The 14,282-nt window shown below is 34.3% G+C and overlaps 1 protein-coding gene and 1 long non-coding RNA gene across 5 annotated transcripts; both read right to left on the bottom strand.

Annotated features, from left to right (window-relative positions):
- Window positions 1-5,736: 5,736 nt before the first annotated feature.
- On the bottom strand, window positions 5,737-6,792 carry LOC147482086 (uncharacterized). Its single transcript, XM_086579189.1, has 3 exons — window positions 6,442-6,792; window positions 6,240-6,357; window positions 5,737-5,930 (listed from the first exon to the last, which is right to left on the bottom strand). The coding sequence occupies exons 1-3, from the start codon at window positions 6,790-6,792 to the stop codon at window positions 5,737-5,739; spliced, it is 663 nt and encodes a 220-aa protein (XP_086435315.1).
- Window positions 6,793-10,329: 3,537 nt separating this feature from the next.
- On the bottom strand, window positions 10,330-13,712 carry LOC147482087 (uncharacterized). 4 transcript variants are annotated; one of them, XR_015205460.1, is made up of 6 exons: window positions 13,020-13,712; window positions 11,924-12,021; window positions 11,580-11,683; window positions 10,962-11,092; window positions 10,810-10,861; window positions 10,330-10,601 (listed from the first exon to the last, which is right to left on the bottom strand). It is a non-coding gene; the product is annotated as an uncharacterized LOC147482087 (long non-coding RNA). The 4 variants fall into 4 exon arrangements; XR_015205462.1 differs by lacking the exon at window positions 10,962-11,092; XR_015205463.1 differs by lacking the exons at window positions 10,810-10,861; window positions 10,962-11,092 and having other exon boundaries at window positions 11,580-11,676.
- Between the last annotated feature and the right edge of the window lie 570 nt (window positions 13,713-14,282).

Genomic DNA, 14,282 nt, shown 5'->3' on the forward strand with positions numbered 1-14,282 from the left:
TGTTTAGACCGTCGGATAGAGCCCAACCCTTCCCTAATTTGTTATATATAATTATAGATTACACAGTTAAAATAAAGTGTCATTCTTACGTGTCCCGAACCCTTTGTCCCTTGTGGCCAGTTTGCCTTCATAGATTGATAACTTATGTTGCCAAGGCATCTACTCTAACAAACAATCCTTGCGAGCTACATTGTTAAGCAACCTAGTCTAACAAATTTTAATCCCTTACACCTACTCAAACTATTACTATCCACTTTCTCTCCAAATTGAAGTCAATTAACTTTTAGGTTTTGAAGTTCCAAAGAAAGAGCTCTGAAATGAGGTAAGAGAACTTTGACCAAAACAACAGATTTAGAATACCAATTTCAAAACCAACATCATTAAAGTAACTCAAATTGTAAGTAGCAAAATGCAGTGCAACTGTGACACTCTTCACAGGCGCAATTTAACATACATACTAATGCCCAAGGACCTAAAAAGATACTCCATAAGATAAAATAGTGTGGATTGAATAAGCAACATCCCTTAGATAGACTGCGCATTGGAACCCATTTCATGTTCTCTAACCCATTGTGAAGAAGAAGATCTGCAAAATGCAAGAGATTTGAGGTATTACTTTATCGAAGAAACAACATCCAGGTTAGCGGTTTTAAGAAATTGTCAAAAGAAAAAGAAAACATATAACTATCTGATCCTATTAATCATAAAGTGTTTCTTGTGAATGATAGAAATTGTTGACAAAAAAGTCACTGGCAAACTAAAACATGCCAAAAATCCTACGTGGCAATACTTTAGCAGCTATTTAGCAGTCCTCCTTTAGACTTGCTCTTAATAAGATTTTAGAAATTGAATCACTTTTAAGAAACTGCTTAGACACAAAAACATTTTTTTGCAATAAGGAGCAAAACGGACGATGCATAAATCGGAAGTTCATAATAATTTCCATGGAACAAAACAAAACCAATTAAGCATGATGTAAGCAATTAAGCATTGTTACCTCATTATGAGTGATGTTGAGAATATTATTGTAAGCATGTTGAGAAATGCTTACAATGTTATGAACTGATATGGTGGAGTAGATGGCTATGCATGCCTGATGGGTTTGATATCTATGATATATACGATGTAGGCATGGGTTACTGGCAAGCAAGTAACTGACTAAGCAGTGAGCGCTGGTCCGATCCATGGTTCTTAGAGGTTATTCCGTTAGCCATCCAAGATGAGGAGCATAAATTATTCTCAGGATGAAAGATTGATATGAACACTAAGTATAATTTTTGTAACTATATGTTTCAAGTGAGCATACCCTGCACTTATAAGGAGGTGATAATCTGATAATGAAAGTGCTATTTAAAAAGTACCTGAGAACCATTGAAAGTTTTATCTAACTTCTAGCAGACAACATGGCAAGACTTTACCCATTTTGAAGTTTGAAAGTACAAAGAAGAATATGTGTGGAACAAAGAAATTAAAACAATATATACACGTGAAACTAAGAAAAACTATGGTATACATATACACATGAAACTAAGAAAAACAATGGTATACAATTGTGACGAAGTACCCATATATTTGAAATTATTATACCTTTGACTGGCACAATCAAGTGGTAGTGTACGGTACTATCTAATCATCATTATACTAAAAGTACTTGGTTAAACAAGGCTTGCTTAATAAGTTTATCAACTATTGTACCTAGTGAAGTACAAAATTATGAAAAATCGATAGCAAATGAGCAAATGTGGTAGTGGGTTACCTTGTAAGCTAGACTGTAGGATGCCATTGAGGATATATCCATAAACCAAACACATATACATCCCGACCTACTTCTAGGAAAAACAGATAGAATAATCCAATGAATTTGACAAAAGGTAATTTTTGGATAGAATAATCCAATGAATTTGAAATGGGTAATTTTTGGACAACTTAAAGGAACTCGTTAAGACCAAGTACCAACACCAAAAACCAATTTAAGAAGATTTTCTTATTACTGTATACCATAATATAACAAATATAACTAATCTATAAAAAGAAGAAACAAAATAAAACCTTATCTCAAATACCACCAGAAAAACACATTGTTTGTTGTTTAAACTACTAAAAGTCAAGTCCCATCAAGAATGTACAAACGAATTCTCTATTAAAAGTCTTTGCTAGCTTATTGAGCAAACCTACATGACCTATGTCAAAGTTTTTGAACAATGTAATAATATGTTAAGTTATGGCAAGTAAATATATCAAACATCCACGTGTAGTTCATCAATCGAATAGGAAATGCAGCCCATCAAATCCTACAGACACGTGAAGTGAAACCATCTATTTCATCTCTAAATACTAGAGTTGCCCGTGCCTACGGCCCGGTGATGAACAGTTAAGACCCAGACTTTTTAATTCTTTTCCCTATGAGCCCAAACCTAACAGCCTTTGTTGATTTATAAGTCTTATCCAGTGTCACCCAGCAGCCTTCAGCTAACCATCACACTATTTTAGCTCACTTGAATTTCTCATCTCAAATATAATGTTAGCCGCTGAATTTCTCATCTCAAATTTTTTCTGTTTCTGAGTTGGTATTCATAACTTGCTTGTCGTAATGTGTAAAATCATTCAAGAGATGCTTTCATATATAGCGAGACAAATAATTGGTGGTGGTTTTAAAACTGAAAAGGAAATGTATCGAGATAGTAACGACTAATGAAGGATCCGAAGGCAAAATATGCTTCAATTCGTTCATTCAAGAAATCTGGGCAAAAAACAAGGGTAAGATTATAGTCTTATAGGAATATAATTGCATATTTTGGACCTATGCTGAGGTCTATCAGCTTGGCTTATAGCAGTGATTCCTGTTGTTGATGCTAATGCAGCTGTTGTAGAGAGTCGCTTTCTTGGAGCTCATTGTCGTAGCTATGGTCATAGTACAAAATATCTCGATATATCCCGATATTTGGGGATATCTATCCATATTTCAGAAAAAGATATTTAAATATCATGATATGTTTAGAGATATATACGACTGCAAATATCAGTTATATTTCGATAATATTTGCGATATTTGTGATATTTATGGGTATTTGGCGATATTTGGCGATATTTTGTATATATAACAATTTTATTTAATATTTACCATTATATTTCAAATAAATATAAATAATGTATCATGATATATCAATAAATATCCACAATATCTATGATATTTGTCGATATTTTAGATATATCCACGATATTTGCATGTTAAACAATGTCAAATATCCCCAAAGAAGGGGATATATCCACGATACATATCCAGAAATTGAATATCGATAAATATTCATATCCTGATATTTTGTACTATGGCTATGGTCATGCCAGTTTTCATTGACACGTTCTGTCTAATGAACAAATTATTGATTATAGTTTGGTAGCCATATTATCTTTTTTTTTTTTTTTTTGTTCTTCGATAAAGTATAGCCATATTATCAACGTATGGGACTTTTGCGCCTAAAGTTGATTGGCAAGATAATTGATCCAATGTGTTTACCACGGTACTCTGTCATAGGTAGTGAAGTGTGGAATGCATTCGTTTATGTTGTCTGATAATTTCGGTGACATAGATTATTGTTGTGTTGTTGTTGATGCTTTTTTTTTCATACACTGGCACTAATTTAGTATACCTTTTTGAAAGAATGAAGATTGAGGGATTGTATCTTCACAATGAGGGTGCACAGTTCAATGTAGGATTCTATCAACGCCTTGTGGCGAGTTTTAATTGTCTACATAATCAGATGCACAGTCTAACGATAAAAGCTGGTGTACCCACAACTCCACAATCAGTGCATATCGGATTTACTGGTGAACGCCAGGGGTTCTAAATGGATGAATTGGTGAACGAAGATGGATTTTTCTGGAATTCCGGCTCTTATTCCGCTATATTCCGAGTGCATTATTAAATTTCATATTTTTCAACTTTTAAATTGGAATTCCGAATTTCTCAAAAACCAAAATATTTTTTGGAATTTTGAGAATTCCGTCGAAATCACAAACTATGGCTATACCGAGGATTGATTGGGTTCACAGAAATGGAGGTGATGAGGCACAGAGATTAGCCCAGTGGACAGTGGAACAGAAGTGTCAGCAGTGGCGAAGCCAGGAATGTAAGTGAGAGTGAGCCACTCATAAACCAAGCATAAAAAAAATAACCACACTAATTTTTTTTTAACTAAAAATTCAAACCCGATCACAAAACAAGTATATTTCGAACATAAAAAAATCATATAAAATAATTGCAATAAATGTAATATAAAAAAATTTAAAAAAAATAAAAAAAATAATTCAATCTAAACAAATACTTATTCATAGTTGTCCTCGGCGCCCTTCTTTTTTGTCACCCTTCTTCATCTTTTGGAAGCGTTGCAAGATCAACTCGGTATCAATGCTATCAAAAACTTCTTTTTCAATGTATGTTATTAAACAAGCATTCAACCATTCATCCGCCATCCGATTGCGTAGACGATTCTTTATGATATTCATAGCAGAAAATGCCCTCTCCACAGTAGCAGTAGCAACAGGTAAAATCAGCGCCAACTTAATCAACAAATACACAAGTGGGTACACAATATCTTTCTTTGTCTCAACCATTATTTTGGCTAGGCTTTGCTAATTCCGTTTACTTTACCAAACTTAGTATCGAACGCACATCAATGATATATAATTCTCAAGGCGATCCGCTAATTCCATCCGATCTATCTCTCGAAAAATCATCGGGATAAAATCGAGCAAAATGGATCAATTTTTGCTTATCGAAAGCGACAAATGACTCACAAGGATCAAGACATGCCATGCAAAGAAGTAATTCGTGTTTGCTTCATTAAACCGGTCGTTTAACTCTTGAAGTTGCAAATCAATACGGTGATAGAATAATCCAACACGATAGTAATGTAAATTGGTGCTTCCTTCCGCTCTTAAATTGAGACCTCCCTCGAGCCACATACCTCTCTTCCATATTTGGAACAACCACATCATGTTTGGCACATAGTGAAGAAACTTCAATCGAGACTATCCCACCCATCATCTCTCATCGCGTAAAGCGTATCTTTGTTATTTTAACAAGAGCCATAGCATTGACAATGTCTTGGTCTTCACGCCGCAAAGCCTTTGACAAATCATTGCTAATTCCTAGTATCGCTTTCATCAAATGCAAATTTAAGATAAATTCAAAAGACTCGCGACCAACTCAATAATCCGTAAGCCTCACCTCTTTGTTCCGAGCTTGAACCATCTTCCGCTATATTATCAAGCACATCAAGTCTTGAACCATAACCGTTTATCATGCCAAGAAGTGTATAATAGTGTGAGCCCCATCGAAAGTGTCACCGGATCGTTTAAGACTAGTCTCTTGATTCAACCCTTTACCACTTGAAATTTCTCCGCTTTGTAAAGGCTGCAACAACTCTAGTCTTCATTGCTTCACGTAACATATCTCGTTAAACTTACATGATGCTCCAACAAGATTTACCACATTAGAGAAACACTAAAAAGGTTAGCAATTGACTCATGGTTCTTTGCAACCGATACAAAGGGCTAACCGAAGGCGATGAGCGAAACAATGAACATAAAATCTGGACTCATTCTCTTTCATTATAAGTGTTTTAGGCCATTCAAATCACCTTGCATATTCTTTGGGCCCCATCATACCCTTGTCCACGCAGATCTAGATATGCTTAACCCATGCTTAGAGAACAACTCATCAATTGCCTTTTTAAGTTATTCTTTAGCACTAGTTTCCTTAACATGCACAACTCCAAAAAATCTCTCAATCACGCAACCTTTCTTGTCGACATAACGCAAAACAACTGCCATTTGCTCTTTAATTGATATATCACGTGCTTCATCGACTAAAATAGCAAACAATGAATTTCCATAATCCTTTAAAATAACATTTGTAGTTTCCACAGCAGCTGCATTCACAATCTCTTTTTGTATATCAGGCGAGGTCAATTTTCGATTTTTAGAAGCATTATCAAGAACATTCTTAATGACTTCGTTATGATCTTTCAAAAATCGTATAAGTTCAAGAAAATTACCTTTACTGATCGACTCCTCCTCGATTCATCATGGCCACGGAAAGCTAAACCTTGTCTCAAAAAGAAACCTAATACAATCGGTTATTGCGGTTAGATGTATTCGGTAATCCCTTCCGAACTTGGTCGATTGTCTCTCAAGAAATGTTTGATATCTTTGCTCTTGATTTAGCAATGCCCGTGTGCCTGTAGAAGCAATATTATGAGCACTATTTGGTCCTCCAACATGCTCTTTTAATTTGGTTTTCCTTTCCCAATTAGTAAACCCCTTAAGTAGAGAAAACATCTCCGCCTCCTTGTGCCCCTGATCGATTTAAAGAGATAACAATAGTGACAAAACGCGGCATCTTTGTGAATACTATATTCCAACCAACTAAACTCTCCATACCACTCTTTCCCGGCGGTTCCTCTTGCCTATTGTCCTTGGTCCTTGAGGAAAAGTATGGTTAGGCTGGCAAGGACCCCTAAGCAAATATGTTCTTCTCACTGATTCACGATCATTAGGATGATAATCTGAAATCTTGTTCCTCAATCCAGGGTCTCCCTGAAGACTAGACAAGTCAAGTTCTTCACGATTTCCATGTTGAACCCGCTTTGACGTAGGTTGTTCAACACCACCATCCTCAGTTTCTTGGTGACCTCGCTTTGAAGAGGATCCTACTTCAACACTAACAACATGATCTGTGTTACTAGTTGGTTGAGCGGGCAACGACTTTTCTTTGATCAAATACTTTAGCATAGCTATTTAAACAATTAAAATAAACCACCAATCAATTTAATTGAAATTGCACAAATTAAAATAAACCACCAATAATGTTCACAAAATAAAATAATAATCACAAACATATAAAAATCTAAATAATATGGTTTAGGAATCAGTACAAAAACACGACAAAAAATTAAATAATATAAGAGTTACCTAGTTATCTCCACAAAACCGGTAGGTGTAAAGTTGTTTGTTTGGGTAGAAAAGTAGAAGACTTAAATTTTAATATATGGTAATAGAGAATGGAGGAGAAGAGAATTAGAAGAGGTGAGGGAGTTTTTTTTTTTCTTTATATTTTTTTTTAATAGATACAAGATGGTTTCTATTTGGGTTTATATATGGGTGGATAAATACGAGATAAAGAGGAACACACGGAATACAAGTACTATTGGTTTTCTATTTGCTTTTTTAGTACTATTTGCTTTAACCAAATTTAACCGAATCAAATTGTAACCAAATTTCAGCACATCCTTTTAACCGAATCTATTTGTACATTGTACACATGACATCATGACACAGCATATCCTTTTGTTTCCTTTCTAATTTCTACATGCATACTTTTCTTTATTTTTTTTGTCTTTTACTTATACCACTTATCACTTGCGGCAGTTGCCATAGCTGATAAAATTTTTTTTGGCTTGGGTCAAAGTGAGGGTACGCCAGGGTGTATGCTGGGCCCCCCCTGGCTCCGCCACTGAGTGTCAGCAAGCCTTATTTTTCATGAGTTTTCGGACAAAGTTGATTAGGGGGGGTGCACCCTCAGAAAATTGAAACAAGAGAGTAGTAGTAAAGGTCACATTCTTCATCTTACTTATCTCCCGACCATCACCTACAGTCCCGCAATAGTAAAAAAACATTATTTCATATATCCTCTAATTTTTTGGTCATTTTTTTTCTCAGCACATTAGTTTCTATATCAGTAAATATCTAAATTTTTTAAAATAAAAATATAATTATAAAATATACTAAATTCTAGAATATGCAGGTTGTACTTGCTCTATCACATCTGGGCTCTCCATCAAGCAAGGAGTGAGAATGTATTGCATAGCAGAGCCTTTAATCAAGAGTGAATTGTACCAGCCACCCATAAAAAGGTGTACTCTAAAACTGCTAATAAAATATTCTCTCTTGAAATTTAGTCAACAATAACATTTTTACAGTTGCCCCACCATATTATTTTGTTTCTCAAGTCCTTAGATGTAGAGAACACGTGCATGGCACGTGCCACATAGTAGAGCTTCCATAAGAAAAAAAGATCTTTAAAGACCACAGACAAAAAAAAAAATCTTTAAGGGCTAAGGTTATGAATTTCTGACCACTCCATAGACATTTTATTTTCCAATTTTGTCCTCATTAATTTCTTCAACAAGATAAAAGAAAAAATAATGATGGCTGCTCTAAGGGCAACCCTGGAAGATCAGGGCTTTGTACGAAGACATCATAAAAGAATTAGTGCTTTTTCAGGTCATCATGGTGTAACAACTAACTACACATAACTAGTTACAAAAAAAAAAAAAAAAAAAAAAACTAACTAACTACACATATATAACTACATAGCATAAATAATAAGGAAGTCAATTATCGCAAAAAAAAAAAAAAAAATGACAGTTGGGGTGGGGTGGATAGGAATATAGATTGAAACCGATTCCACAACAGTACGCAGTAGATAGCTAAGATTTTTCAAAGAAACAAGTTCCATTAGAGGGCTAGGACAATATGGCTATCACTTAAGATAGATGAGAGCCAATTGGATATCTGTCACTGTATTATGGAGAGAACTCAACATAGGGGCATTGGATCTATGTCACTGCATTATGGAGAGAACTCAATATAGGGGCAGACAAAGTATGATAGACATTATTACCGTTTTGTTAATTGAAGCATAAAGCTAATTTGTTGGTCGTATACTCGTACGCCGTCTACATTATTTCTAATAACAATATATAATATCAAATACCTTATACTGTTCTAGCAAATAAAATCATCCAAACCGCATATTATAATTAGTAAATTGTGTTTATGGCTTTATGAGGTAGGGTGATCTTAGACATACCCAACAAAACACTCCCGTACCCCAACTTAAAAAAATAAATAAATAAATAAATTAGACCACATTTAGCTTCCTAAATTACACTTCCTTTTTATTAGACGTACCCAAGATATTTATTGACTAAAACAAATCATTTACTCTACGTGATTCTGAAAAAAAAAGACCGCGGTTTGTTTTTTTTTTTCCTTCTCCAATAACCTCTTATTCTTTTATCTCATCAATAAACATGCAAACACCCACTTTTGATTTGAATCAATCATACCAAAGTAATGAGGATGAATACCAACCGAATGAGGATGAAGAAAAAAATTCAAAATCAAATTTTGACGAATGGGAAAACGCAGAAGACCATTATACTTTGGATTACTACAATGAACAGATACAAACACCAAACAAAAATGTGAGTTTGTTTGCAATATTAAATAAAGTGCTATTTTTTTTGGGTGCATACTGAGTATAAGAAACCTAAACCATTTTTTTTTTTGGATAAAATTTTATTTTGAACAGTCTCATCCTATTAGTAGTGCATCTCCAAATGCATTGTCTTTGCTTCAACTGAATTATGAGTCAAAAAATGAAGAGCAAGAAAGCCCGACAGAAAACTCTAATTTTGTTTGTCCGGATACGACTAACGCATTTACAACTGCAACAGTAAGAACTTGAAGACACTTTTATAAATTTAGTATATCGTTTTTCTGAATGGTGATGTAATACAATCTATAACAAAATGATTACAGGTATTTGAAAATCGAAAAGACCTTGTTGATTGGTGCAGAGAGGTAGGGAGAGAAATTGGTTTTGTGGTTATCATTGCAAAGTCGGATAGCGTTGAAAGTAGTCGAAGACCTAGGGTGCTTTTAACTTGTGAGAGAGGTGGTGTTTTTAAACCTCAAAAACCAAAGAAGATAGATCAATACAAGCTATCTATGAAACTCCTTCGACAGACAGGAACGAAAAAGTGCAAGTGTTCATTTAAGTTGAAGGGTTATCAGCGTAATCAAGGGGGATGGGAAGTGGTAATAGTTTGCGGAACTCATAACACTACTAAAAAAATGACATTTAATGACAGCTAAAAACTGTCATGAAATATATATAATGACACTTTCTAGTTGAAAATTATAGCCGTCATTACTGGGGGTGTCATAAAAAGTCTACCAAAACTGTCATAAAATCCTTCTATGACAGTTTTAGTGAAAGCGTCAAGGAAAATCCTTCTTTCTTGTCAAAAATTAAGTCAGAAACGTCATAGAGGGACATTGTTTATGACAATTTTTTATGAACTTGCAACATTTAATTACAGAAAGCGTCAAGATATAGTTCGTTTAATGACATTTTTACAACAACCGTCATAACAAGTTTATGATTTTTCAAAAAAAAAAATTACAATATATATTGTAATCTTCAAGATATTCAACCTTTATGTCATTACCAGAAACTTAAACCATAACACCACATTAGTTTAGAAGAAACTTCAATTCATTCCATAAATATTGTCAAAAACAAGATCATAACATAACATTCAATGATATGAAATATAAATTCTTTTCTTACATTTGAACACACGTCCTAAAATAAAAAAAATTAACAGCTGCATCCAAAACACTTCGGCCAGCGTCTAGCATTTTCCCATTCTTGCATGCTAATTACGAGCAATGACATGCACATCCAATGACATGCCAATTACGAGCAAGCCAGAGAACTTGATCAATGCCCCTAAATAATTTGCAAAAACCTATAGGAGAACCAAAAGATAATATATAACTATCAATGCTACATGCCACTAAAGGATAAAATTCCATAAGATGAAGAACCAAAATATATATCTAATGGGAAACTAATTTTCAAATGAATGCAATATTATTTATTGAAGCTGATCATTTGGAAAATCAAAATTTTGTACTCATTTCCCGTATAAAAACAGATAAAAGTCATACTCATACCGCGTCAGAGGTAAACTCTTAATCACAAGTTGCATTAGTTATGGCTTGCTACCTGTTCATTAGGCCGCAACAAGTCAAGTATAGAGACTACAATAAGTCTTAAAACCAAAATTGATTGCAACAAAATGGAATGGTCGTTGGAGGTAACTTACATTGCAACTTAGTTCCAGACTAGAAATGCAAGCCATATATCAATTTGAATCAATCCTTCAAAACTTCGACCACCTCTTACAAACATCCAGTAAAGCAGCAAAGAAAGAGATTATTGGAAACAATGAGTGGCCTAACCTTGGAAAATAAAATTAGGAGTCGGTAAAAATAAAACAAGGATTAAGCTAAATGCGTTCAAGAAGCAAAACTGAAACCGAATGCATCCAAATTTTAATTAAGTAATTTAGATATGAATGAATGGCTCTTAAGAATATATATCGAAAAAATCTAATCCACCACAGAAACCTGGAATGCATCCTTTTAATTAAGCAAACCACAAAAAAGACCCACTTTGATCACTACCAAGCATTCATTCTAAAACCATCACCTAAGGTCGCCATTGCAACACTTGTTATAAAATAAGAAAAAGACCGAACTTCAAACGTACTCGTGATCATATCAAGCAAACAATACACAAGGCATATGATATAACAAAGGACAATATGGATTATCTAGTACAAGAACTCGGCCATATGCACATATGCATATGGTCATCTAATCGTCTAAATAAAATTACATGTTAGCAAATGGAAGGGAAAACCAATATATCTACTTAATACCTCACATTAAGCACCCGTAACGACCACAACGAATTCCCTATTCCTGAAGAAGAAGGAACGCTGCTTGAGAACTTCCCAATGAAACTAGAAAGCCAACCTGAAATCTACAAGGATATTCAATCATTTCTCTGGTCATATCTTAATAATGGCAAATAATCTAATCATCAAGTGGATGCACAACTCACATTGTTTTCAGATAGGTCAAGATCAGAAAGACAAGAAGAAACACCAAGAAGGGTAGCCTTACATATGTACAGACACAGAACAAGATAATTTAAGGCTACCTACACATTCAGACCCAGGATATTAAAAGTAAAGGACCAGAGGAGGTTGTCTCCACTCACACAGATTGAAGTGTACTTATTCTTCTGATCTGCAACTATAGCATCCTCCCAAGCTTAATTAATCTAGCTAGGCAACCCTTTATTTTATCACTTTGTACCTGCACAAGGGTAATTTCTAGTAAGCAACAAACCATAAAATTGTATCAATATCCTCTCCCAGTCTCATCCCCACCCAAACACCAACCAAATATTCAACCACACATGTATTTGATTCATATATATATATATATGAATTTCAATAGTTAACTTGAATATTAAACATATAAATAAAAATAGAATATAAGACACCCTATATAAAATGTTGCAATCTGAAATTCCTTGTGAAGCAGTGCCCTTCTTCCATTAATTAACAACCAGATTGGCGTTTAAGTTATCAGTTTATTGAATGTTGGTACAAAAATCCTACTGGGACACCAAAAAAGAGGACTATAGTAATTAAGTTATCGTAAAGCCCGCAAACGAGTTTACTAACAACAGTGCAATCATTCAAGTAAAGCAGCACAGATGAGGCAATTCTCAATTAATGGCAGAAAAATTCAAGGAAACTTGTGTATTCAATCACGATGTACACTATCATGGTGTGTCATTTAGCATAAAACAATTACATCACATTCTGGTTTCATGGGTTCAGGCCATGCTATCAATCATGATTGCCCATTACACAAAATTTCCCTTAGGAATAACATTCAATAGTGAGATGTTATTTAATACCAAAACAACAAAAGTTTTGTCTGACATTTTATCAAACTTATAATACGCCCCTTGCATACCCAATAACGTCACTGAAAAAAATAAATATCTAGTAGTTAATGAGTATGTATAATTCTTTGTCTTTCATATCTCCCAGAACATAAAAATCAATTAGTAAATACCAATTAGAAAATAATCAGCATGTAACCATAGCTAGCCTCTTGAAACCAATAGAGGTGCACCAACAATAAGGAAAAACACAAGCACACACAAGAAGTCCAAGCCTTTGAAAGATCAAATTCTATCAGAAATTTAATCAAATAGTCAATATTCACTTTCATATATTTACTCAGAAATTTCTTTCAAGCTGTCGATTGAAATAAAAATATACAAGTTCAATTCGTACATGATGATAGATTGAGAGAGTGAAAACTCGCTGCTGCTCAATGGTTAAGTTCCCTCGTTCCTTTTCCTTATGGATGACAAACTAATGCAAATGAATTCAAACCAAGAGGAAAGATTTAATTTTGTAAGTGAAAAAAAGAAAGCAGATAAAGATTATCTGAAGATGGTTGGGAGAGGATTGGAAAAATGAAGGAGATGAAACTAGAGGCCAAAGATATTGGTAAGGGGGAGAATTAGGTTTGATGAGGAGAGCATCACTCGGGTGTTTGAAATTTCAGCATTTCTTTTGTTTCATTTAGATTTATTCGAAATTTTAAATAAGCTAGTAAAAAAAAATGAGCTGCTCGCTTGCTCTTTTTAACGCTTCAGTTTTAGCCAAGTGCTAGGACTGAATACTTTTGATGGTTCACTTTCTTTGTGAGTTGGGGTTGTTTTTGGTTAAGTTCTCGATGGTTTAATTGAAAGCCAAAAACGTGGGCCAGAAAATAATAGAAGGAGTTTACGGTTTATTATATTGCTAACTTGATTGTTTTAAGAAACCCGTCATAGAATCAACTTATTTTCTTGACGCCTATCTCATATACCACATAATATTGTAACAGCCGTCATAAAATCATAATATTTTTTTGACGCATGTGTCATATGCAACATGATGTTGCAACAACCGTCATAAAAATATCACTAAGGTGCCTATCTTGACAGTTTTCAACAAAGCCGTCAAGATATAAAAAAAAACAGCGTCATAATATGTCCTTTTTTTTAGTAGATAATCACCGTCTTGCAGAAAATCTTATAGGCCATTCTTTTGTGGGAAGGCTAACACGCGATGAAGAAATGATTGTGATCGAGATGTCCGAGGCTGGCGTTAAACCAAGAGAAATTTTGAATGCTTTGAAAAGGAAAGATGGTCTAGAGAATTTGTCAACCCTAAGTACCATCTACAATTTTCGAGCGAAACATCGTCTTACAAAATTGCAAGGGAGATCACAGATGCAACAATTATTGAAGATGTTGGACGATCGCGATTACTATGAGTCTCATAGAGAGAACCTGATTACAGGAGAATGCAAATATATTTTTTTTGCTTATTCGAGATCAATTAAGTTGGCCAAGTGTTTTCCAGAAGTATTGATTATTGATTGTACCTACAAGACTAATCTTCACAATCTGCCATTGCTAGAAATTGTTGGGTTTACGTCTACAATGAAGACGTTTGCTATTGCTTTTGCATATTTAGATTCAGAGAAGGAAGATAACTTTGTTT

The sequence above is a fragment of the Coptis chinensis genome, chromosome 8 (assembly GCF_015680905.1).
Source record: "Coptis chinensis isolate HL-2020 chromosome 8, ASM1568090v1, whole genome shotgun sequence".
Lineage (NCBI taxonomy): Eukaryota > Viridiplantae > Streptophyta > Magnoliopsida > Ranunculales > Ranunculaceae > Coptis > Coptis chinensis.